The 26,160-nt window shown below is 41.9% G+C and overlaps 1 protein-coding gene across 2 annotated transcripts in view; it reads right to left on the bottom strand.

The window, feature by feature from the left end:
* pik3c2a (phosphatidylinositol-4-phosphate 3-kinase, catalytic subunit type 2 alpha) overlaps positions 1 to 26,160 on the bottom strand; it is a 142,762-nt gene that overhangs the window by 6,138 nt on the left and 110,464 nt on the right. For both annotated transcript variants that reach the window (XM_070899893.1, XM_070899894.1), the window contains 14 exons: positions 23,933 to 24,113; positions 22,911 to 23,012; positions 15,721 to 15,813; positions 15,078 to 15,207; positions 12,379 to 12,515; positions 11,169 to 11,338; positions 10,131 to 10,287; positions 9,180 to 9,289; positions 6,143 to 6,350; positions 3,856 to 3,980; positions 3,646 to 3,763; positions 3,008 to 3,089; positions 815 to 924; positions 94 to 219 (listed from right to left, as the gene is read on the bottom strand). In XM_070899893.1, the coding sequence (XP_070755994.1) occupies positions 94 to 219; positions 815 to 924; positions 3,008 to 3,089; positions 3,646 to 3,763; positions 3,856 to 3,980; positions 6,143 to 6,350; positions 9,180 to 9,289; positions 10,131 to 10,287; positions 11,169 to 11,338; positions 12,379 to 12,515; positions 15,078 to 15,207; positions 15,721 to 15,813; positions 22,911 to 23,012; positions 23,933 to 24,113 (1,849 nt within the window). The remainder of the gene's footprint in view (positions 1 to 93; positions 220 to 814; positions 925 to 3,007; positions 3,090 to 3,645; positions 3,764 to 3,855; positions 3,981 to 6,142; positions 6,351 to 9,179; positions 9,290 to 10,130; positions 10,288 to 11,168; positions 11,339 to 12,378; positions 12,516 to 15,077; positions 15,208 to 15,720; positions 15,814 to 22,910; positions 23,013 to 23,932; positions 24,114 to 26,160) is intronic.

Raw genomic sequence — 26,160 nt, 5'->3', positions numbered from 1 at the left:
TAAACAGCGGTCAAAAACAAACGTTAAAAGGACTCAAGTTTACAAGTTCAGAATTGGAACGACCGGAAGTAGTATACAAAATGCTGCGCTCACCATTTCATTGTAGGTTGGGTTTAGAGTTCTCCTTGATACCTTGGTTTTGTGCTTGGTTATTTTATGTGGATCAGGAAGCAAATAGGTTTTTACGTAAGGGTTTGGATCTGCTCCATCCTCTGTTACCTACAGCCAAAAATATAAAATATACTATCCATAAACAGACACAATGCAAAATTCTAAATGTTTCATCAGTTCGATGCTTGTGTAAAACTGCATGCTGAAGGCTTACAATGACATTACATCGTGCATTCCTGATAAGTCACTTTGCTGTTGAACAAATGCATGTTACATGACCAAGGTTTTCATTATTAAAATATATTAAAAGGCAGAAATGCAGAAAAACCAAGAACCACGTTGTGTCCAATGGAGGGAGGGGAGAATAAAGAGAATAAAATAGGACCAGAGAACGAATGAAAGGGCGAGAGAATGAAAGAAGGAGCGCCAAAGCGCACACGAGTTGAGTGAATGGAGAACACAAACGAAAGAGGGAGAGAGCACAAACAAAAGAGGACATGAGTACACACATGAGGAAAGAAACTTTAAAAGGTGTGCATGAGTAGAAAGGATGTGAGTGAGCACCAGTGAGAGCACGAGAGATAGAGAGCAATCAAGTGATGCAAGGGGAGAATCCATGCGGTTATTACACATGTACAAAGGGAACAGGTGAGGGCCCTTGCTGGGAGGTGTGGGCTCGGCTCCAAGCAAGACAGTCACTTACCAGGTCTCTGATGTGCATTACCATGATGAATAGGGTACTGTTTCTGTATGAAATAGACAACTTAACTTCTCCCCCCACTTGACCTGCGCTGGGACTTGGTGGAACAATTTCTATGGAGACATAAATTTTCAAGAAATGGAAATTACACATGGGAAAGACACCCCACTGTAAATACATATCGAAGTAATGAATCACGAAACATCTTCAATCGGGATTGGCTTTGCATAACCAAAGCATCTGCCCTTCAAGTGCTCGTCAATAAAAAAATATTTTTCTGTTTTGATTCAGAACAAAATTCTCCTTTGACTGAAGATATTTTAATGGGGCTTTTCTCAATGACTCAAACTGAGCCACACAGACTTGGAAAGCTTCAAGTTATATCCCCAACCAGTGCTCAGCTACCAATTTCAGCTCGGGAAGCAGCAGAGCAAAATATGGTTTCTGCATCCTGCCAAGGTGGAGAGGGAGAAAAAGAAAAAGAAAAAAATGGATTTTACTCCTGATCGCTCGAGGAACCTGTCCTGGATTGTGCTTGAGTCGATATTGGACAAGGATAGGACTGGGTTAACAGTGCTGCTCATGTCAAATAGGCTGTTAGCACTCACTGTTTGGGCTTAAAGAGTTTCTTCAGTTCGGTGAAGTGCTGGAGGACCACCAGTGCTCAGTGAAAGGCACCCCTAGAGTAAATGCTCAAAAAATGTCAACATATGGTATATTCTGCAGTGGAGTGTGATTACGCTCAACTACCGAAAGGGGAAAAATCAATCCTTCAGCATGGAAATCAAAATCTGGGTTATGAAAAAGATGTGAATACATTAAATCCCCAAAGCTAAAAAAAAAAACTGGATAAATCTCAGGATACTTTTTCTCATTCCTAATTCTCCTCCTCTTCCTCCCCATCCTTTTCTGAACAGCATAAAAGCTCCCGGGAGTGATGGGAGCCTGCCAGGTACAGTACTTCACACCAGCCAGCATACATGAATGTGGAGTGGGAAGGAGGGGAATGAGAACTATGGTCAGGATTTCAGAAGCCGACTTAAAACCATGCTGGGCAATGAGAGAAATTAGGGCAACCCATTGCTTATGATATAGATGCACTGTTTACCTCCCCATTTTGCCTCCCTTAGGCTGTTCCAAAGCAAAGCAGCCAGAATTTTCCTTGAAATAAGATAGAAACAAGTCAACGGTTAAATAGCTCCCTTAAGTTTAAAAGAAAAATAACTTTCCCTGAACAATTTTGCTTCACTGTTTGTTCCCATCTCTTGAGAGCAAGGGTTTTGTATCCCAATTTCCCCCTTTACCCTTGGCAATTGCTGCCAGTCTCTATAGGCTTGCAGGTTTCTGACAACATACAAAGCCTAAAAACATATGACGACAAATGGACCTGGGAGATGGTTCATGAACAGAGTACTGTGGGAGATTTAGTCAATTCTAAGACTCCATTGCAGGCTGCTCATGTGCCTAGTGATGAGAGATTCTCAGAAATTCTGTAGAACAGAGTCTAAAATGTCATCGACCAATCATCTGGGTCAAAAGGTTACAGGAATGTTAATGTCCAAGACCAACCTTGCATGCAAAGAGTAGGCCTTAATCCAACTGTAGATTTATTGGCCTACATTTCTGTAGATCTATTACGCTGTGGGTTCCTTTGAAGTCCAGTTTATTATATTTGGGAAGGCAGCTGGACAGCAGAAGAACTACACTTTTGAGGACACTTCTCTAATGCAAAGTGTCAAGAGATCTGATAATGCTGCCCATAGATTTCAGAACTGAAGTCTTTGTGAAACAGTCACTTTACTAAGAACATTGCTGCCTGAAGCAATTTCTAGAGGTGTACAGAAGGTTAGAAACCCACAGCAGACGATGCCAGATCAGCAACCTTCAAGTTACCCAGGATGGCAACCATTTAACAATGTGTGTGTCACATACTACAGGTCATGGGAATAGTGCATTCTGACATGCCCCTGTAAGACATCAAGTGGTATTTCTAAATACATGAGAAACTGTTTTAACAGGTTGTAACACAAGGGAATGGTAATTTGTATGGAATTTGTTTTATTTTACAAATGCAGCAAATATGCATGTTGAGGCAAGTTTTGATGTTATAAATTGATGATAGGTGGTACAACCACAACTGAACAGAGAAAAAAAAACACTTGTCCTGTCAGCAAATTAAAACAACATTTGCATTACCTGCAGGTTTGACTATTCCATCAATTCCTTCAGCCTTTTCATCCCGGCCCAGTGGACGGAAAAAGGTGTAGATAAGATCACACTGAGGACAGTAAAGAAAAAGCTGTTTTTACATTTCAGCTAAAAACCTTATAGTGCACAGTTCCACAGACAGAGAGGCAGACAGAGAGATGAGAGGGGTGATCGGAGGGAGGGAGGGGGCAGTGGCCACGGAAGGGAGGGCAAGCGGGAGGGCGAACGAGCGCCAGACCCAGTACATTTTACAATAACGCAGTTGCTTCATTTAAATTGCGGGATAGAGTTCTGCTTTTCTGCGTCTAACCACCATCTCCATCCCGAATATGTTGGGTGTTTTCCTGTCCGGTCCTTGGGTTCACTGCACCATCCTCAGTCATCCTGCGATCTTCTTTTATCAACTAGCAATCAATACACCCCAACAGCAGGACTGACTTCTCAAAGATGGTTCAGCAATGTAATGCAGGGAATTGTGGGAGGTAACCTACATCCTACCGTTTCATAGCACCAGCTTAGTTGTCAACTGAGTTCAATAAAGAAAAGTGCCTCATGGATAATGGCCCAAACACAGAATTGTGAGGTGAATCGTCTTAATTTTCTTCCTAATTCCACTCAATTCTTACCTCAGCCACTTCAATTGAGCCATTCATCAGACACTGCACGTAATTGTTGAGTTCAACCTTCCGCTTGGAGGCCACATCTTTAATGTGCGTTCGCCCAAGGACCACTTTGTTGGGGAAGCTGGAGCAACAAAGGATTATTTTCTAAATCGTCATGAACAAAAAGGAGTTCGATAAATTAAAGAGGATTTCTTTCTTTAAAAACAAACCTACCCGGGGAGCTTCCACAGTGGGAAGAGGATGCCAAGTTTGTTGTGCAGCTCCTGGAATTCATCAAATGTTCTGAAGATAAATGTTGGAGCGATCTGTCCTTCCCGCAATACCCTCACCACATATATCTGTACAGTTCAAATGGTAGCCATTAAATATTTCAGAGGGTCAATCTATGCAACAAAATTTCTTCCCTGGCCCAAAGGCATAAAGGCATCCTAAAGGTAATGACTTATACTAGATAAAGCTCCGAGGATTGTAAACATGCAGCACTTGGCCAAATAGCAATCCTAGTGTGTGAACCTAGATAATAAAAATTATGAAAGGACCTAGCATCAGAACCAAAACTAATCATCTCAACACAACATCCACACAGCTGCATTTCCACAGGCCAGTTACTAGAAAGCAGAGAGCACCTGGAAATCCGTATCAACCTTTCCGTTCCTTAGACTGGAGAAACTTTAGCTGTTCAGCCGTAGAAGCTTCAGTGCCACTGCAGCAAGGTCAGCACACATCAAGAGTTGAAACTGTGCCTTTTCTGTCTGGTGTGGCTCAACGCCACATGTTGCATTTATTAATTTAAAAAAACCATCAGGTGCTCCTTGAGCCACTTTCAGTTAAAACCACAGGACACAACATTGCAGCATTCTGTAAATAATTTCATCTGTCGTGAGTTGTTTCTTTAAAAAAAAAATTAAACCAGTTTTTAATAAAATACAAATAATCTATGACCTAATGAGATTACAGATACAGCATGTCTTTACTGATTCACTACTGAAGGAATACTCCAGAGGTGGGCCACATCCTTCAATGCAACACTGCAAATTCTTCATAAGTTAAGCTGATTGACCATTTGAAAATATACTATATGTTATATATGCAACACCATGTAACCAGCACCCCACCGCCACCAGAGGGCGCATCTGTTGGAGTCCCAACGGATCCCAGCATCCATTGGGAGCACTGTTTATAAGCAGGCCTCCATGCTGTACCAGTACTCTGGAGTCAGAATAAAGAGACTAAGGTCACACTTACTTACGTCTACAGTACTCAGTCACATTGCTTTATTCGAGACTTAACATTATAGATGTAACTGCTTCCCTGCTCCCTTCTCAATCCCCACATCAGGACCGTAATCCTGAGACTACATTTTAGAAACATGAAGTGTAATTTCTTATTGGCTCCAATCAGCCCCACTACTTCAATGAGAACAAGCGGTGGGGCATGTTGAAAGCAGAGGCTAAATGTCCAGCTTGAAAAGTGGAAAATGCCGGAACTCTGATCAGGCTAGCCACTTCAGAGTAGAAATTTACAATTTGTTTGAACGTCTCTCATCAAAATTAGTTATGGGATGTATTCCCTCGTCAAATTTGAAGGCAAGGTCAATGTGGGGTTTTATCATGGAGTATATATCCCTTTAAATATTCTGAACTGAGAACCTAAAATTGAACAAGCAAAGAAATACTTCATCAGTAACCACCTTGCCGAGCATCAGCTTTCAGTCAATTAGGATTGCTGTGAAAAAAACTTGAAAAGAAAAGACTATTAACTTCAAAATTCCTATTCACCCTCCATAAACTTTCCAAGAGATATAAATAATTTCAACAGCAATTACTTTTTAAACTGCTTTGGTGCTGGTTCCAATATATCATTCTGCAGAAAGAATACAAGTACTACTTCCTTGAAAGCTTACTGTGGTGCTCTCGTCCTCTTAACCAATTCTAAGTATCCAGATACTTTAATCCGTGTCTCCCTACGCCCCTGTCCAAGAGCTTGTGTTTAGTGCACTCACTTTCAATAGTTTAACACTTTTAAAGCTGCAAATTTGAATGCACAAACACGTGTTTTCCCTTCTGTGGTCCTTGACCAATATGGTAGACAAATACCCTGTTACTACCCTTTACAAAAAACATTCTTTAAAATGGCGTTAGATGCGTGGAACCCAAAGCAATCCATTGTCTCTGAGGAATGCCTTTCCTTCACCTGCTGTCTCCCTGCAGTGACACATCTGAATTTGGAAACTATGCAGGGAAATTCCAGTGACAAATCTTGCTTGCATCACTCTCAAGTCTAGACCTGCCTTTAAGATACACAATTACAAAATTATGTGTTTCACAGAAATGAAAAACCATGCAGGAATGTCCAAGATGGAATGACTGACGTTGACCAGTACAACATGTTATGTGTTCGACACGGAGCTATTTCCCATTACAAGGATCAGGCACCTGGGTGTACTGGCAATGAAAGCTATGGGTCATCTGTAGCACTGCAGAAGCTGCCTTATACTTACATAGTATTTGTCAGGGTTGTATCTCTTCTGGTAGGTATAAACAGTCACATCTTTGATTCGCCCATCTTGTTTTAGAGAATAGGTTTTAGGGGAGAACGAAAGGATAGCTTGTTCATTGGACGGTAACCCAGAAAACCGTAGTTGTGCCAAGTTGTGAATGAGAAAGTTAAATTTTGTAGCCATACTGCCCAAGCTGGATTCTATCAACCTGGAATACAAAAGATTTTTAAAAAGCCGCATCATATTGCATGCAATCAAGCCAGCTGTTCACATCTCCAGCACTTAATATATTAGAGGTATTCAGTTTGTGCTGAGCACATCAACTCCAAGAAGTGGCAAAAACAGGAAGGCAGATTATCTGAATGGTGACAGATTAGGAAAAGAGGAGGTGCAATGAGACCTGGGTTTCATGGTACATCAGTCACTGAAAGTTGGCATGCAGGTATAGCAGGCAGTGAAGGCGGCAAATGGCCTTCATAGCGAGAGGATATGAGTATAGGAGCAGGGAGGTCTTACTGCAGTTGTACAGGGCCTTGGTCAGACCACACTTTGAAGTGTATATAGTTTTGGTCTCCTAATCTGAGGAAGGACATTTTTACTTAGAAGGGAGTGCAGCGAAGGTTTATCAGACAGATTCCCAGGATGGCAGGACTGACATAAGAAAGATTGGATCGACTAGACTTATATTCACTGGAATTTAGATGAATTGAGAGGGGATCTCATAGAAACATCTAAAATTCTGACTGGATTGGACAGGTTAGATGCAGGAAGAATGTTCCCGATGTTGGGAAGGTCCAGAACCAGGGGTCACAGTCGAAGGGTAAGGGGTAAGCCATTTAGGACCGAGATGAGGAGAAACTTCTTCACAGTGAACCTGTGGCATTCTCTACCACAGAACGTTGTTGAAGCCAGTTCGTTAGATATATTCAAAAGGAAGTTAGATGTGACCCTGACGGCTAAAGGGATCAAGGGGAATGGAGAGAAAACAGGAATGTGGTTCTGAAGTTGCATGATTAGCCATGATCATATTGAATGGTGGTGCAGGCTCGAAGGGCCGAATGGCCTGCTCGTGCACCTATTTTCTAAGTTTCTATGTTTCTATGAAGCGACCTGCTGGAGGCTCACTCCACAAACACAACGTAGCGGTGGGAGCAGCATAGAGACCGGTTGCTCGTGCGAGACCAAACTATTGTTGCTACTCTTTATCACCTCCACAACAGGACTGACTGGAGCAGGGCACAGGAATCATATCGACATACACCTTGCAAGAAAGAGTCACACTCCCAACTCCAGAAAGCTATCCACAAACTTATCTTCTATGGCATCTGGTCACTGCAACTCCAGATGCAACAATACCAACTCCAAAAAAAGTAACTCCTCTCCCAACATTCTTTCCAATAGAGCAGCCTACAATTCTTTTAAAGTCCTGAAGAGCTGCTCCAAATAGCAACCCCAATTGAAATACAGAAATGCCCATTCAATCCATTTCTTGATCAACACGAATGCGCATCAACTGGTCTAAACTGGGGCAACTCCAGTTGTACCCATCAATTAAGAATTACATTGACCCTAAACTTCCACTGGCTGTTTTTGATCCCACAACTGACTCACCCAATTGTGACAGGGGTGCACAGGGAAACACATAACAAATGGTAGCAGTCGTTGCATGTCTAGAGAAAGATGACGATTATGCACCCACAATTGTGGAATGGGTGAAGAGATTGGGGGAAGGAAATGCAGGATGCTGAGGCCCATTCAATGGAGGGCACGTGCCATATACAATTACAAGGCAGGACAGACAACACTACAATAGCCTATTTACATTTATTTTTGACAAACCAGCTGATGCATATTCAGCACTGAAGTTTGAGTTTCAATATTGCTCAAAATGATTTTGTTTCTGCGTATTGCACAGAAATCCAAACCGGTGATTAAACGGGGAGAATTAACCCACACTGCCCCAGCTCAGAGGGTAAGAGACCAAAGGGAGGGGTCGAGGTGGAACGAGAATTCTGAAGACTGTTCGAATGAAGTTCAACAGAAGCTCAAGGAACAGCATCTCATCTTTACATTTGGCACTTTACAGCCTTCTGGACTCAACACGGAGTTCAACAATTTCAGATCAAAACTAATGCCCTCATTTTTTCCAGACAGCAGCTGTTGGTAATGATTCTACTATTGCCATTTACACCACCTCTAGGCCCATCTTTTGTTTCTTTACTTGTCACATTACTATCCCCTTTTGCCTCGTACCATCATCCATTTTGTCATTTCATCTCTTCTGCCTTCCATCCAATCACAGACCTTCCCTCTTGTTCTTCGCTGCACTCTGCTTTCCCTGCCCCTGGACTACCTTAAAACCTGTTCCATCTCCAACCTTTCCAGTTCTGATGAAAGGTCATCAATCTGAAAAGTAAACTCTTTGTCTCTCCACAAATGCTGCCTGACCTGCTGAGTATTTCCAGTTTTTATTTCAGATTTCCAGCATCCACAATATTTTGCTTTCCTTAATGTAAAGTTGCTTCATTGAAATTATAGCATTTACTTTCTCCCACCCCACCTCTTATATATTTTTTTTATATAAAAGCACCTAATTCTCACTGTTGTTAGTAACATTACTTAGCTCAAATTACTGCAGAAATTGGGAATTTTTCAGCACTATAAAAATGGCTTTCAATTATCAGGAGTAGACTGAAGTTATGGAGTATAAACAGAAAGTGCTGGAAATACTCAGCACATCTGACAGCAGCTGGGAAGAGAAAATCAGCCAGGAGATAAACACAGAAGCTGGTCTAACACAGATCTATCAATACCTTAACACAAGCTACTAGGAAAAGAAATGACCAGTTACATATCTGTACACAAAGGTAGAAGTGGTGCAGATTTGGGTTTTTTTTGAAGTTATGGAGCTTGAGTTTCTGTCCATCTTATCTGAACGTATATATCAATTCGGTATTCAACAATGTGTCCAACTCCTCAGAGTCACTTATGCTTCATCGTGCTTTAGTTTGGAGAGTTCATTTTCAGCTCACTTTACCTGGTGAAAAAGATGGTGGCTTCAGCATCACTCGTCTGGGGCTGCAGAGCATCTTGGACATATTTCAGATCCTGAACATTAGTGAGCTCTGGTAATCCGGAAGACAGCATCTGAAAAAGGTCAGAAGTAACACATGACAAACAGTAGTGGGAATGCTGACTACTTTAGCACTGAAGTAAAAAAAAAACTAATCACCAGGACATAAATGTTATGTCTTGGATAAAGAGTCAGACTAGATTCTGCAAGCTCAAAGTAAGTGTGACCGTAATCCTTTATTACAGATCTCAGAGTGCCTCTCCAGCCTGTGAGGCTTCCTTATGTGCAAATGCTCCCAAGGGATTGTGGGATCCCTTGGGACTCCAGGGGATAAGTCCTCTGGTGGTTAGACATGGTAATTACAGGTTTACATACAAAACAATAAACATCAACGAAAGTTATGAAACCATAGAGGCATTCAAAACCTTACACAAACTACCAGGAAATGACAGTAGTTGTATCAATGCAGAAAGGTAAAAAGAGGTGTTGAATTTTTTCGGGTTTTTAAATTAAAAAAACAGTTTTCCGTTTTGTTTTCCTTCAACCACATAATTTCCTGGTACTACAGTAAAATATTAATACAGAATTCAGATAACAGATCTTTAAAAGAAGGTGCATTAAGAATCACAAGGCTATAGGTTCTGTAGATGTCTAAAAGGTAATGAATGTAATGTTTTGAACATCTCATTTCTTGTTGAATCCCATTAAGGAGCTAACTTATCTTTGTTTTGATGATGTTGAGCCTACACCCAAAACATGAACCAGTCTGTTCTCTTTTCAGACACGGACGGCTCTGCTGTGCTTCTGCAGCATTTTGTTTTCATTGCTGAACTTGAGCTAGCTGCTCTATGTCACTCATTTCTTGGGCAGCGCTAGCACAGTTAATAAAGTACATCCATTCAAAGTATGCGTTACCAGTGACAGCAGATTCAGGAAGTGGTTGGCATGCTTGCGGATGAGATTGTACGACTGACAGCACAAGTCTACAAACAACTGGAAGCGGCTGGTTGGCTTCTCCCCACCGTTAATCACATAAGCCATGTCGGAGGTCAGCACAAATGGAGCACGATCTCTGAAAGAAAGATAACAATGTGCGTCCACTCACAAAATGCTACAACGTTTTGTGCTTTTGTGCAACACTGTCCCACTGAATATGGTGACAGCAAAAATCGCCAAGCCAGATCTTAACTTAAAAATTCACACAAGTGCACGAACAGCAATCACTGGTTGTTGATCAGGGGTGGGAACTCAGGCCGATTTGTATTCCCAGCCCATCAACCCCCCCACACCAACGACGCTGTCCTCCCACTCCACGCACTTGATCAGATGTCAGCAAAATGAATTGTACTCACTCTCTCCAGTGTCCCAACTGATGTGAGCCAACTCAGCCCAAACCATGGATTGAGCCACAGCACTTACTCATCTACATCACAACATGCACTCTCAATGAGCTACAACTGCAGCTTGATACCCAAGCAATTAATGCTTGATGCTGGCACTGGGTCCCTGAAGTAGATACAATTCTTCATCCCCAACATTCCTTACTGTTGAAAAACATCAAAGAAAAAAACCCAATACTAAACCTTCAACAAAAGTGCCCGACCTTGATTTATTTGACCTCCAGAGGGTGCAAAACTTAAAATCAATCTTACAAACTTCATCTTGTGCTTACTCATAGTATTGCATAGTTAGAAAAAACAAAGCAAAAGATTTTAGCAGAAATAGTGACAACTGGAATTGTTGAAAATATACATTCTCAGTATCAACTAAAAACTAAGGATAGCAAAATTTATTTACAGAGTAAATGTATTCTGTGGGGCAATTGATTTTTCTCAAATCTCATTTTAATCTTCAAACCCTTTGCAGATATGCATACAAGACAAGAATAGTCTTTATAAAACAAAATTCTGAACTGGAAAATGTATTTTTATTATAATTTTGAAAAAAATTCACCTTTTAAAACTTCCAAACATCTGTGCATGTCCAAGAAACTTCCCAAAATCTATATGGAACATGTGGCCGGTTGATCTGAGCATGATGTTGTCATTGTGACGATCACATATCCCCAGCACGTAGGTAGCTACGCAGCACCCCGCACATGAATAGATGAAGTTTTCAGATGCCTGTAGAGTCGTGGGTTTAAGAAAATTAATTTGCAGAACTATGCAAGCACATGTACTAAATAATTCACAAAATTTAAATTGAAGTAGTTCAGGTCTTCTCAACACAATAGCCGACTTCTCAACACAATAGCCGAACACATCAGCATGGTAAGAAGCATCGTTGGATATATTCAAGAGGGAGTTAGATGTGGCCCTTACAGCTAAAGTGATCAAGATGTATGGTGAGAAAGCAGGAAAGGGGCACTGAGGTGAATAATCAGCCATGATCTTATTGAAAGGTGGTGCAGGCTCGAAGGGCCGAATGACTTACTCCTGCACCTATTTTCTATGTTTCGATGTCTCTAAGGTTTATAGATCTCGGTGGTGTCACGAGACAAGGCCAGAAGCCATTCCACTCTTGCCCACACTTTGAATGTTTTATTCCCTGCCAACTCGGGTTTTTACATTAAATGGCTTGCAGTCGTCTCAAGTCTGCTCCTCAGTTTTTGGATGCACAATTTAAAGTGATCTGAGTCAGCACAAATATGCAATCTCACTCAGCAGCCATTCACAATTTCTGCTTTGGGCAATAATGGTCCAGAACAAGATTCATGGCACATTGCTGGGACAGAATAGAGAATGCCACTCTGCCGTCTGGCATATATGCTACCCAACCTGAGAGCGTTCATTTGGGAAGTCAAAAGACGGCTTAATATTGCTCCATTAGAGTGCTGCATTGATACAAGTGCTGTGCTTCAGATTTGAGGCATCATCTGTCAAAGATCTTATGGCACTATCCAAACAATGGCATTAGTTTTCCATCAACCACCACCAGAAACAGATTAACTGGTTATTCGCCCAATTGCTGCTTGGGGAATTTGCCAGGATACAAAATGGCTGCTGCCTTTGCCAACACCTACATAAGTCACTAGGTTTGGAAGTAATTAATTGTATATGAAGCAACTTGGGACACTTCCGAGATATATGTTGAGCACTATACAAAAATGAAAAAAATAAACCAGGTGGCTATCGGCAGCTCTCTATGACAAGCACCACTTCACCTTCTCATATTCTTCTTCAGTGGCATTGTACTTCCTGAGCCATTCAGCTAGTGGTTTGTCCTTGAATGAGCCGGTCACTCCATACTCAACTTGGATTTTTCTAAGTGTTTCTGAAGCTGGTACAAGTTCAACCATACCTACAGAGAATAAAAGGAAATGAACAGGATGAGAAACAGTCCCTGAGCCCATCACATCTCATCCCTCAAAACTTGATCTTACATTTAACAGAATCATGAAAAACCTCAATTTGTATCTGTAATTCATTGGTTGCTAAATTATTCCCAGCAATTATAACTGAAGAAGTTGTTCCTCCAATATCTGTTTGGAATTTACTTTTTGCGACCGTCCATTTACATCCTCTAATTGTAATGTCTGGCTAACTTTTAAACCTTTTACATGCTTCAGCAAGACTGCACTTAACCATCTTCCAACTAAATGGGGAAGCTTATGCTGCTCTACTCTACACAATGAGGAAGCTGTGCAAGTCTCAGGGTTCAAGGGAAGTAATGCTTTAAAAGGGACAAAGTCTTCCAACAAAAAAAAGCACAATTGTGTTTCAATTTCAGTGAAGCCTCCACAATGTTGCAGGGAGTTTATCCAGTGAGTGTCCGAATTATACAGAACAGGAAGGTCCCACACTAAATCCCATCTACTAAATTAGAAGTGTACCAAACCAAAGAATGTGCATTTCTACAAGCAGATTGCCATGCATTTGATACAGCGCCACACATCAAGGCCTAGATTTTGTTGGTGCTCAGAGGGTGGGTTTTGAGGCTGACCCACAGGGAACCCACCATGTCAGTTTCCCAAGTGCAGGGTCTGCCTGCACTTCACACTTCAGACCCAACAGACACGGGTGAGCCAATTGACATAGTTAAGAGGTTGTTGAAAGGTACTTATACATCATTTTACCATCTACTTATTATTTTTCCAGCTTTTTGATCACTTTCATGGTGCTCGGGGATCTCGGATAAAGAAGTTGGATTTTCAATAACTCTATTCCTCTAAATAGGCGACAGCTGCAGAAGTGGTATAAAAGCTACCATTTCACAGCAGTTCACGTTCCAATGTTAGAAGCTGGAGCCTTCAGGATTTGGAAGGCACTTTTCAGCTTTTGGAAGGCAGGAAGTGTTTGGAGTAAACTCTCTATCCAGTGTCACCTCCTTGGAGCAACCTCTCTCATCATTGACAGATCACTTCTGTCATCTCAACTTCAGCTGCCATCTATTCCAGCAGCATCGGTGCCCTTGAAAAAAATCTCACCTTGATCCCCAGAATCCTACCACAATCAGCCACAAGACCAGCAGCACCAGGCACACCAGCATCACCAATAAAAACACCAACCTTCTCCGCAATCACCTGATGCTGCACAAGTCAAAGGGCATCAGCACCTGACCACATTGCTGCCCAGGAGGCTCTTACCATGGCCAGATTTACTTCACTTGATGATGTACACCCTGGCTGCCACATGATGTGCCAGGTTGACACAACACCAGAAAGCATCCCTGCAATGCCAAAGCCATCCATTTCAGGGGGTACACTTATGTCTCACTATTCACTGCAACTCACCACTTGCAAAGGTGCACACCAATCTGTCCAAGAAGGCAGAGTGTTGAAAATAAATATTTCAATGTTTGGTAACACATTAACAGAAACTTTACAAGGACATTGGCTAAAACACACACGTGCTTAACCTTGTGTTTTATTAGTTGGTATGATTGGACAAGGATGAGGGTGAGTGTAACGGGTGGCTAGTGAGATGGAGATGTGATAATGTAGATAGAGAGAGATGGGTGGGTGGAGGTACAAGATAAGTTGGAGAGAGTAAGGATGTGCAAGATTCAGTTAGGAATGGCAGAGTGATGGGGATGCGATATGTTGTACAATAGGATGTAGCTGAAAGTGACTTTGCAGTAATGTTTCGTGATCTAATGAGATCATTGAAAGCTTTGCACCACTGCAGCCGGGTCCTCCTGATGACACCCCTGCTTGTGCCCTCCTCTGCAATGTTCAACCAGGCTGTGTTGGTCTCCTGGGGAGGTCTCTTCCGCCCATTGGAATGGAAGAGAACCTCCTTGCATGTTATGACTCCCTCCAGAAGCATCTGGAGGGAGTCATGGAAGAGCCTGGGTGCAGCTGTGCACTTTTGTGCACCTAAGTGCTGTAGAACACTGACAGCATAATTATCAAAATGAATGTGGATCCGGTCCCTTTAAGGAAACCGGCAGATGACGCGTCAACAAATTATGCCATCAGACCCGCTTCCTTTTAATTGGCTGGGAACGTCGCAGGGCGAGCTTAACAAATCCCATCAATGGAAGATTCTTCTCCAAGTGGGATGAAGCCGGGAACGGAGTCGTAGTCCGCCACGTACCTCAGCCGCACTGGGCCCGCCTCGGCAGGCGAAATTGCAGTCCAACTGTCTGAAGTGAAGTGACTTCATGATATGGAATTCACATGCACTATATTTTTCCAATATTTTGTTTCACTAAGATTTAAGTTTGTGCAAGTTTTATTTCCTTCTACAGCTGGGCTCGGGGAAATGATTGCTCCCAGAATCACAACTGTATTTAGGTGTAAAGAAATATTGTGGGTTGCAGTTTTATAAAATTTGACACAAGAAATATGCAGTGAGTAGCAGTCCTTTGAAAGCCTACTTGTACATCAAAGTTAACTGTACACACCCAAATATGACATACCTCGGTCCTTCCCTGTTGAGATGCATTTGAAGATGACCATGCGCAAGTCCAACCCTTCCTGAAGCCAGATTTTGTCCATAATCTTGATCATTTGCAGTGCCAGCATGTCCTGTCGCAAATCTTCCCCAATCTGTATGCAAGAAAAGAAAAACATTGGGTCAATGCATTCTTCATTTAGAGGAAAATTGCAAGCCTTTGGGTCAGCATTATTCAATTGTATTACTGATATTTATAAATGTGTTGAGCAGAAAGCTGCTTTGAGGCCATAGCATTTAACACTTGATAAAGTGCACCTACTGAAATAAAGAGAGAGCAGAGATACAGCTTCATAATGCTTTCATATCAAGGCCACAAAATGATTTCTTGTGTAAATGGGCTAGAGAATGGAAGATTATGGAGGTACACCAGTTGGAGAACTTAGCTTCTAGTACCATGGCTCTTAACATAGAGAAACAAGTATAAGTGAACAATGTTTGGGAACTGCAATTAATGACCTTGGTTAGTGAAGGGTGAAACAGCAGCAATCTTATTAATGCATTTGTTTCAGCTGACTTACAGTCCAAACCACAATATCTCTCAACTTCCTGTTTCCTTTCAACCAGAATTTCATTAACAGTATGTCCCACTGCAAACATCAACATACCTTAAACATAACATTGATTTCATCCCCCAGGGGGTCAGCATTCACCAGTGTTACCTTCAGTGGAACTGCATTGGAACTGAAGAAGGAACAAGCCTACAAACAAAACGGAGGCACACAATAAGAGAGGAATTCATATTAATTAACCAAAAGCTTTAGAGGCGAGACTCTTTTGGACTTGGCAGAACACAAAGCTAACGCCACATGAACTAAAGGATTCATCTGAAAGGCAGCAACACGAACAACGAAGCACTCTATCAGTACTGGACCAAAGAGAGAGTAGAGATTGTGTGCTCTCATCCATAATGGGGCTTGAACCCACAACTTATTGACTCAAGACAAGATTGCTGCCAACTGAGCCAGGCAGCTAGATGCAACAGGTCCTCGTCCAGTTGAGGAGGCTGATGTAGATTAGTTAAACACAAGTGGGAAAAATGATCTTGTGGACAGGTGGGTAGAAAGTTACGGATCAGATGCAAATGACGTTGCAGTATACACAAAGTGTTGAGAACCAGCACTAAATACTGCAAACTTTAAAAAATGGCGAGCTACATTCAAGATTAGCTTTGTATATATCAGTGCACAATGTGTAACCAAATGTTAATCATCTACAACTACAACAACGACAACTTATATCATGACTTTAACGTAGTAGAATGTCCCAAGGCACTTGACAGAAGTATTAGAAGAAAAAAAATTGACAGCCGCACAAGGAGAAATTACAGCAGGTGACCAAAAGCTTGGTCAAAGAGGTAGGTTTTGAGGAGCATTTTAAATGATGAAAGAGAGGTGGAGGGGCAGAGAGGTTTAGACATGGAATTCCAGAATTTAGGGCCGAGGCAATAGAAGGCACGGCCAACAATGGTTGAGTGATTATCAGGGATGCTCAAGAGGGCAGAATTAGAGGAGCGCAGACATCTCAGGGGGTCGTGGGGCTGGAAGAGATTACGGAGATAGGGAGGGATTTGAAAACCAGGATGAGAATTTTGAAATCAAGGTGTTGCTTAACCAGGAGCCACAGTAGGTCAGCGAGGACAGGGGTGATGGATGAATTGAACTTGGTGCGAGTTAGGACATGGGTAGCCAAGTTTTGGATGAGTTCCAAGTTTATGGACATTAGAACGTGAGGGACATCCGTCTTAAAGGATTTTAAAAGCAGAATTTTTAAGATTGTATCAAATAAAAACTGTCATATTTGGAAAATTTAGTTTTATTTTGATTCAGTGGTATTGTGGGAATCAATAGGTCCTTAGGCAGTATCTTACCAAAGTCAAGAGGTAATAAATGAATGGATGTGGGTTTCAGCAGCGGATGAGCTGAGGCAAGGGCAGAGACGGGCATTGTTATGGAGGTGGAAATAGACGGTCTGAATTATGCTGTGGATGTGTGGTCGGAAGCTCATTTCAAGTTCAAATATGACACCAAGGTTGTGAACAGTGTGGTTCAGCCTCAATCAAATATTAGGGAGAGGGATGGAGTCAATGGTTAAGGAACAGAGATTGTGGCAGGGACTGAAAACAACGGATTCGATCTCCCCAATTATTATTATTTATATATTAATGTAGAAACATAGAAAATAGGTGGAGTAGGCCATTCGGCCCTTCAAGCCTGCACCACCATTCAATAAGATCATGGCTGATCATTCCCTCAGAACCCCTTTCCTGCTTTCTCTTCATACCCCTTGATCCCCTGAGCCGCAAAGGCCATATCTAACTCCATCTTGAATATATCCAATGAACTGGCATCAACAAAACTCTGCGGTAGGGAATTCCACAGGTTAACAACTCTGAAGAAGTTTCCCCTCATCTCAGTCCTAAATGGCCTACTCCTTATCCTAAGACTGTGTCCCCTGGTTCTAGACTTCCAACATCGGGAACATTCTACCCACATCTAACCTATCCCGTCCCATCAGAATCTTATATGTTTCTATGAGATCCCCCCCCTCACCCTTCTAAACTCCAATGTATAAAGGCCCAGTTGATCTAGTCTCTCCTCATATGTCAGTCCAGCCAGCCGCGGAATCAGTCTGGTGAACCATCGCTGCACCCTCTCAATAGCAAGAACGTCCTTCCTCAGATTAGGAGACCAAAATTGAACACAATATTCCAGGTGAGGCCACACCAAGGCCCTGTACAACTGCAGTAAGACCTCCCTGCTCCTATACTCAGATTCCCTAGCAATGAAGGCCAACATACCATTTGCCTTCTTCACCGCTTGCTGTATGTGTATGCCAACTTTCCATGACTGATGAACCATGACACCCAGGTCTCGTTGCACCTCCCCTTTTCCTAATCTGCCGCCATTCAGATAATATTCTGTCTTCGCATTTTTGCACCAAAGTGGATAACCTCACATTTATCCACATTATACTGCATCTGCCATGCATTTGCCCACTCACCTAACCTATCCAAGTCATCCTGCAGCCTCTTAGCATCCCCCTCACAGCTCACACTGCCACCCAGTTTAGTGTCATCTGCAAACTTGGAGATATTAAACTCAATTCCTTCGTCTAAAATCATTGATGTATATTGTAAAGAGCTGAGGTCCCAGCACTGAGCCCTGCAGCACTCCACTCATCACTGCCTGCCATTCTGAAAATGATCCATTCATCCCGACTCTCTGCTTCCTGTCTGCCACCAGTTGTCTATCCACGTCAGTATATTACCCCCAATACCATGTGCTTTGATTTTGCACACCAATCTCTTGTATGGGACCTTGTCAAAAGCCTTTTGAAAGTCCAAATACACCACATCCACTGGTTCTCTCTTGTCCACTCTACTAGCTCCATCCTCAAAAAATTCCAGAAGATTGTCAGGCATGATTTCCCCTTCATAAATCCATGCTGACTTGGACCGTTCCTGTCACTGCTTTCCAAATGCGCTCCTTAATAATTGATTCCAACATTTTCCCCACTACTGAGGTCAGGCTAACCGGTCTATAATTACCCGTTTTCTCTCTCCCTCCCTTTTTAAAAAGTGGTTTTACATTAGCTACTCTCCAGTCCATAGGAACTGATTCAGTCGATAGACTGTTGGAAAATGATCACCAATGCATCCACTATTTCCAGGGCCACTTCCTCAAGTACTCTGGGATACAGACTATCAGGGTCCGGGGATTTATCTGCCTTCAATCCCATCAATTTCCCTAACACAATTTCTGTATACACACACACACACAGTGGAGGGGTTGAGAGAAGTGGTGAGGAGGTAAAACTGGGTGCCATCAATGTACATGTGGAAACTGATGCTGTATTTTCAGATGATGTCACCAAGAGGCAACATGTAGATGAGAAATAGAGGGAGCCAAGATAGATCCTTAGGGGACACCAGATGCAACGATGTGGGAGTGGGAAGAGAAGCCATTGCAAGTGATTCGCTTGCTACGATTAGATAGATAAGAACAGAACCAGGTGCGTGCAGTCCTTGCCAGCTGGACGATGGTGGAGAAGTGCTGGAGAAGGATGGAGTGGTCAACTGTGTCAAAAGCTGCAGATAAGTCAAGAAAGACAAGGAGGGATAGTTTACCTTTATCAGAGTCACAAAAGATGTCATTTTTGAATTTGATGAGAAGTTTAATCTACTGTAAAAGCCTGTCCATTAGTTGCAGAAAACTTGTGCCAAATGCCAACAGAACAGCAGACGAGTGTGCATCATGCTATGTATGTGCAGCTCAGTGCGATCAATAAGAACATAAGGAATAGGAGCAGGAATAGGCCATTTGGTGCTTCCTGCCTGCTCCGCCATTTAATATCACGGTTGATCTGATCATGGATTCAGCTCCACTTCCCTACCTGCTCCCCATAACCCTTTATTCCCTTATCGCTCAAGAATCTGTCTATCTCCGCCTTAAATATATTCATTCAATCACCTAGCCTCCACAGCTCTCTGGGACAGAGAATTCCATACATTTACAACCCCAAAAGAAGAAATTCCTCCTCATCTCAGTTTTAAATGGGATACCTCTTATTCTGAGACTATAGGCCCAACTTTCCCCACCCCTTTTTTTTGGCGCACTTATCTTAAATGCGGCGACTTTGCACATTGGAAACTGCGCCGAGAAAAAAGGGGCCCCATACTGCCGACTCTCCGGTGTCCCAGCGTGGCGTAGCTAGTGAAGTGGGGGGCGGAGCAACAGGCCAGCACAGAAAGCATTGCTGGCAGCGGAGCGCATGCGCAGTGAAGTCTGCGCGCATGCTCCTGCCCTCCCAGCGTGTCCTGCGGGCTGTGAGCAGGACCCGATGCTCGCAGCCCCTATCCCCGGCCAAAGGGAAATCACCATCTTGACCGCACCTTATCACCGGCCGAGTGGCCTCCCGCACCAGCCGGCCCGCTGACTTCCCAGGCCGAGGTAGGACTTCAGTTTTATTTTTTATTTTTTGTTGTGCTTGAGAGTTTTGCTTGGGGGTTCGGGGTGGGGGGGGCGGGGGGCGGAGGCGGGAAGAGGCGAGAACTTAAAAAAAAAAACTTGATTCTGGCATAAAGATAGGACTTCTATTTTTTTTTTAATTTGTTATTGATTGATTGCTAATTACTTTTTGTGGTTTGTTTAGTGCTTTGTAAGTCTTGGTGCTTTAAATGTACTAACCTGCGCTGAATTCCTAACTGCCCGCAATGTTTTTTCAGAGCTGGCCATATACGCTGACCCAAGTTGATTCGGAGTAAGTTTTAGCTGGCCAAAATGGCATAAATGGCTAAAACTGGCGAAGTGTCTGGGAATGCCCCTTTTTGAAAAAAAACCTCAAAAAAGTCACTGACTTACTCGAGCAAATTTTGAGGGGAAAATGACATTTTTTAAACTTACGCCAGAATAAACTTACTCCAAAAAAATTGATGGAAGTCATGGCCAAAATTGGGCCCTATGTCCCTCGTTCTAGTTTGCCCCATGAGTGCAAATATCCTCACTGCATCCACCTTATCGAGCCCCCTCATTTTCTTATGTTTCGATAACATCACCTCTCATTCTTCTGAGCTCGAATGAGTATAGGCCCAAACTAATTAACCGATATTCATAAATCAAACCCCTCATCTCCAGAATCAACCTACTGAACCTTATTTGAACTGCCTTCAATGCAAGTATATCCTTTCTTAAGTACAGAGACCAAAACTGCATGCAGTACTCCAGGTGTGGCCTCACCAATACCCTGTACAATTGTAGCAGGACTTCTCTGCTTTAATACTCCATCCCCCTTGCAATAAAGGCCATCATTCCATTTGCATTCCTGATTACTTGCTGTACCTGCAAACTAACTGTGTTTCATGGACAAGGACACCCAGGTCCCTCTGTACTGCAGCACTTAGCATTTTTTGTCCATTTAAAAAATAATTTGCTTTTCTATTTTTCCTGCCAAAGTGGATAACTTCACATTTTCCTACATTATACTCCATCTGCCAACTTTTTACCCACTCACTTAGCCTGTCTATAACCCTTTGCAGATTTCTTGTGACCTCCTCACAATTTCCTTTCCTACCCATCTTTGTATCATCAGCAAACTTGGCTACATTACACTCAGTCCCTTCATCCAAGTCATTAATGTAAATTGTAAATAGTTGAGGTCCCAGCACCAATTCCTGCGGCACGCTATTAGTTATTGTTTGCCAACTGGAAAATGATTGATTTATCCCAACTCTGTTTGTTAGCTAATCCTCTGTCCATGCTAATATATCACCCCCAACCCCATGAAATTTTATCATGTGCAGTAACCTTTTATCTACCACCTCATCGAATGCCTTCTGGAAGTCCAAATACACCACATCGACTGGTTCCCCTTTATCCACCCTGCTCGTTACATCCTCAAAGAACTCCTAGATAAAAAACAGGGGTGTTACATTTGCTGTTTTCCAATCCGCTGGGACCTCCCCAGATGCCAAGGAATTTTGGTAAATTACAACCAATGCATCCACGATCTCTGCAGCTACTTCTTTTAAGACCCGAGGATGTGAGCCATCAGGTCCAGTGTCCAACTTTAGTCTCTTTGCCGAGTACTACTTCCTTAGTAATAGTGATTGTTTTAAGTTCCTCCCTCCCTATAGCCCCTTGATTATCCACTATTGGGATGTTTTTAGTGTCTTCTACTGTGAAGACTGATACAAAAATATTTGTTCAAAGTCTCTGCCATTTCTAATGGCCCCTTCTCATCCTCTAAGGGACCTATATTTATTGTAGCCACTCTTTTCCTTTTTATATACTGTAGAAACTCTTACTATCTGTTTTTATATTTAGTGCTAGTTTACTTTCATACTCTACCTTCCCTTGTTATTTTTTTTGTTGTTCTTTGTTGGCTTTTAAAAATGTTCCCAATCTTCTGGCCTCCCACTAGTTTTGACCACTTTGTATGCCGTTGTTTTCCATTTGATACCCACCTTTAGTTCCTTAGTTAGCCACGGATGATTATCCCTTCTTCGTCCTTCCTGCTCATTGGAATATATTTTTGTTGAGTTATGAAATATCTCCTTAAATGTCCACCGCTGCTCATCAACTGTCACACACTTTAATCTATTTTCCCAGTCCACTTTAGCCAACTCTGCCTTCGTATCTTTGTAGTCTCCTTTATTTAAGCTTAGGACACTGGTTTGAGATCTAACGTTCTCACTCTCCAACTGAATTTGAAATTCAACCATGTTATGGTCACTCATTCCAAGAGGATCCTTTATTCAGAGATAGTTTGTTTATTAATCCTGTCTCATTACAAGGGACCAGATTGAAGATAGCCTGCTCCCTGGATAGTTCCACAACATACTGTTCAAGGTGCAGCTTGAATATAGGGATTTCACTGTGGTTGACTTTGGTAAGATATCACTTAAGGACCCGGCAATTTCCACAGTACTACTGAATCAAAACAAAACTACATTTTTTCAAATTAAGAGTTTTTGATATAATCTTAAAAATTCTGCTTTTATAATGCATTAAAATTTTCAGCATTAAATCAAAATGCCAATACCTGACCCCAATTAAAAAGTTGGAAGCAATTCTGTACCTTCCAACTTTGATAATATCACAGATCAAAAGCAAACTTATAGCAATTGAACGACTCAGTGCCAGAGAATGTAATTGAGAGTAAAAATAAACATCAAATTCCAGGCAAATATTTCTGTGCAGCTACCAGAATCATCAGAGATAGTCCGTAAGGAGCACATAAAACAATGTTTATTGTGTTATAAAAGGAAGTTTTGCTGAGTTTTTGGATGTCTACATACCTTAACATTCAATTCTTTTGCCACCAGGCTTGGATTGAGGGGCAGGCGACATTTATTTTTGAAGAATGACTGGACACGATCCATGCCCTCCTGAAGGACAACCTTAAAAAGAAACGAAAACTATTGGTATTTTAGTATTGATGTGTAGTTACTTCACCCTTTTCTGTTTGCAGGGATTAATATACCTGCAGAGCACAGAATGAAAACCATGTAACACCATTACTGGCATTGTGCATTATGTTGTTGCAGGAACATGGGCTAGAAATAATGTCTAGTTCATTCGTTCCAAGACAGCTCTATATGTTCCTCCATTTGCGAGCAAAAGAGAAGGCATGAGCGCAAAGCAGATTTTCCCATTTTGTACACACATCAATAGATTTTTTCGGGATATTAAGATAATCAAAGGATATGGGGATAGTGCAGGAAAGTAGAGTTGATGTAGAAGATCAGCCATGATCTCACTGAATGGCGGAGTAGGCTCAAGGGGCCGAAACGAGCTACTCCTGCTTCGAATTTTTATGTTTTTATCAGTAATCTTGTATTTTTGCAAACAAATCAGTGTTGCTGAATATCTGTCAAATTTAACACCAACGGTCTCTGGGATCAGAAGAGAGGGTTCAGAAGGTCAAGACGAGGATTAAAAGCAATGAGAAAAAGGGAGGTGTCCAGGTGCAGGAAGGAAACACATTTGCAGCCCAAATGTAAATAAGAGCTGAAGAGTTTTGGGTGAGGGAAAATGTTTTTTCCTCATTGCAAGGGCCAGTTCATACAGAATAACAATGCATTAAAGCAACTATTTTTCCTACAGCACAGCACTTATTGGCACAAATCAGGGTTGTGAACTTGTAGCATATGAACAAATAGTCTAACACAAGGCTGAGGGAAAAAATATTGGGCCGTGATTTGCTATAGCAGATTACTGCTCATCTTTGCAATAACCTTGGGTTGTTGATGAACTCAACACATAATATACTTGCAGAGACATTATTTTGAATTGTTGCTGATCTGTGTAGATTCCATACCTGTCTTGCTGATCCACTGGCTTGGCGCACTTTTTCTGCTACCACTCCCAGCTTCCGAACTAGTTTGGTCTGCTTTTCAAACTCCTGTCGCAAGCCTTTCCCACATACACATAGCAGGGCACCCAAAAGGAGTTCATAGCGCACCCCAAAATAGGGGTCATGAAGTGCATCTTTCAACAGCCTATAAAATTAGAGTGCAATTAAATAATCAAATAAGGGCCTTTTGTGGTACAATAATGCAAAGCCTCCAACAAGGTAACATTACTGCAAGCCCCAAGCAACATGTTATTTCTACTTATGTGGCTCGGTGTCAAATTGATTCATCTCAATACACCTGTGCAGCCCCTTGGGATGTTTCACTAGTTTAAAGGCGTTATATAAAAACAAGTTGTTGTTGTTAGCGCAGTTGATCTGCTGAGTTACAGCAGAGAGTCTGTAACGCTCAGCTACTTGCTGAATAAACTTGGACCCAACAGGCTAATGACTGACCTCAGAAATGATCAGCTGTTCAGTGTTGCATTTCAAATTTTACAATGATAAGTGCAATCACAAGATATATTTAACAGCTTTCTAGTATCTAGGATTATTGCCATTGACTGGAGGCTGACAATATTTATAAAGGGTGACAAGCCAGTCGTAGGAAATTACAGGCCCATTAGCTTTATGCCAGTTATAGGCAAGTTGCAATAAAAAATGAGGTGCACTGTACAGCCATCTTGACAGAGATGGGGTTATTCGAGATTCTCAAAATGAGTTCAGTAAAAGGTAATGTCTGAGCAACCTAACAAAGTGATGAGGCTGGTGGATGTAGCTAGCCCGCTTGACATCATATACTTCGATTTTTAAAAAGGCCTTTGACAAATGCCACTGTAAGCTATTAAATTAGATAAGTATCCTGTGGTATTGACATGGAGTTCTTGCAGTGCATAAGGAATTGGTTACATTCGCATAGGCAGCAGGATGTTATTAATGGCAGCGGTTCTACATGAATCTCCACCAAAAGCAATGAGTATTTGGATGTATTTGCTAGGACAATCCAATACAAAACAAAAAAGATTACACTGTCTTTAGAAAAGACCTTGATTAGGCCTCATCTAGAATACTGTGTTTTCCTTTGGTCCCTTTACACAGTGGGCGAATGAGACACTGGAAAAAGTTCAGAGGAATGCCACTGCATGGATAACTAGGTTGAAAGCCCTCAGTTAGCATAGTAAATGTTGCTGCTATATGAACCTCATTTTAATTTATCCCTTCTTCTTCTCTTCCTATTGATCGCTGTAACCACCAACAGGTGGGGAGGAGCAACACATCAGCAATAAAATTGGTGGGGAGTGCCAGCAACATTGGGTCTCACAGGTTTTATATTGCTCTGACAGTATTTTCTTTTTCTTCATTTGAATTTTCAGATTTGACAAATGGCCAACACCACCAAGCTTCAGTCAAGCTCCTTTTATATTGTTGCTATTTTAAAAATCAGGATTCTAGGAGCCTGGCATCCATAAGCCAGCTCCTGGCTTTTATACCACTAAATCCAGTTCTTGGCAGAGCCATAGGTTTTGTGTGGTTAGAAATCTGCCGCTGGGATAAGAAAGCTGGATTTCAGTGTAAACAACAGGAGCTGGCTAATGGCTTCACATCTTGAGGAATCCAAAATAATAGCACCAGTATAAAAGGAGATGTAGAGACTGTTGGAAAATAACAGTCTTTGCTTTGTAGACTCTGCAATTGTGAAATTAAACCTCTATACATGCTACAGATTATTGGTTCTGTAACTCTTATTGTTTCAGCACAAGATAATTTCACAGCTTGATTTCGCGGTGAAACAACAGACTATGGACTCAATTTTCTTCGTGATCTGCGCTGATTTTTTTGGCCTAAACTAAAACATCCAAGTTTCTCCAAAGATTGAGTTATGCTGGCCCACAGTTAGTTACGATTTTTTGAGATTCGTTTTTTTTTTGCATCATGGTAACCTGATGTCTGCACCAGTTTTTCACATTTATGCGAGTTTGGCCAACTTACATTTTTCCTAGGACGGCGTATGTGACCACTCCCAAAAAACCTTCTGGGAACATGAGAAAGCAGCACACAGGAAAAAATCAGCGCAGAAAGACGCCATTGTTTTTAGACAAAGTTTGGACGGAGTCAACAACACTTCAAATATGCATCATGAAGCTTAATTTTTTCAAACTTAAAATGCAGAAAATGAGAGTTAAATGCAATTCTTT

The sequence above is a fragment of the Pristiophorus japonicus genome, chromosome 14, assembly GCF_044704955.1.
Source record: "Pristiophorus japonicus isolate sPriJap1 chromosome 14, sPriJap1.hap1, whole genome shotgun sequence".
NCBI classification, from domain to species: Eukaryota; Metazoa; Chordata; class Chondrichthyes; family Pristiophoridae; genus Pristiophorus; species Pristiophorus japonicus.
This window is presented reverse-complemented; position numbering and strand designations above follow the sequence as displayed.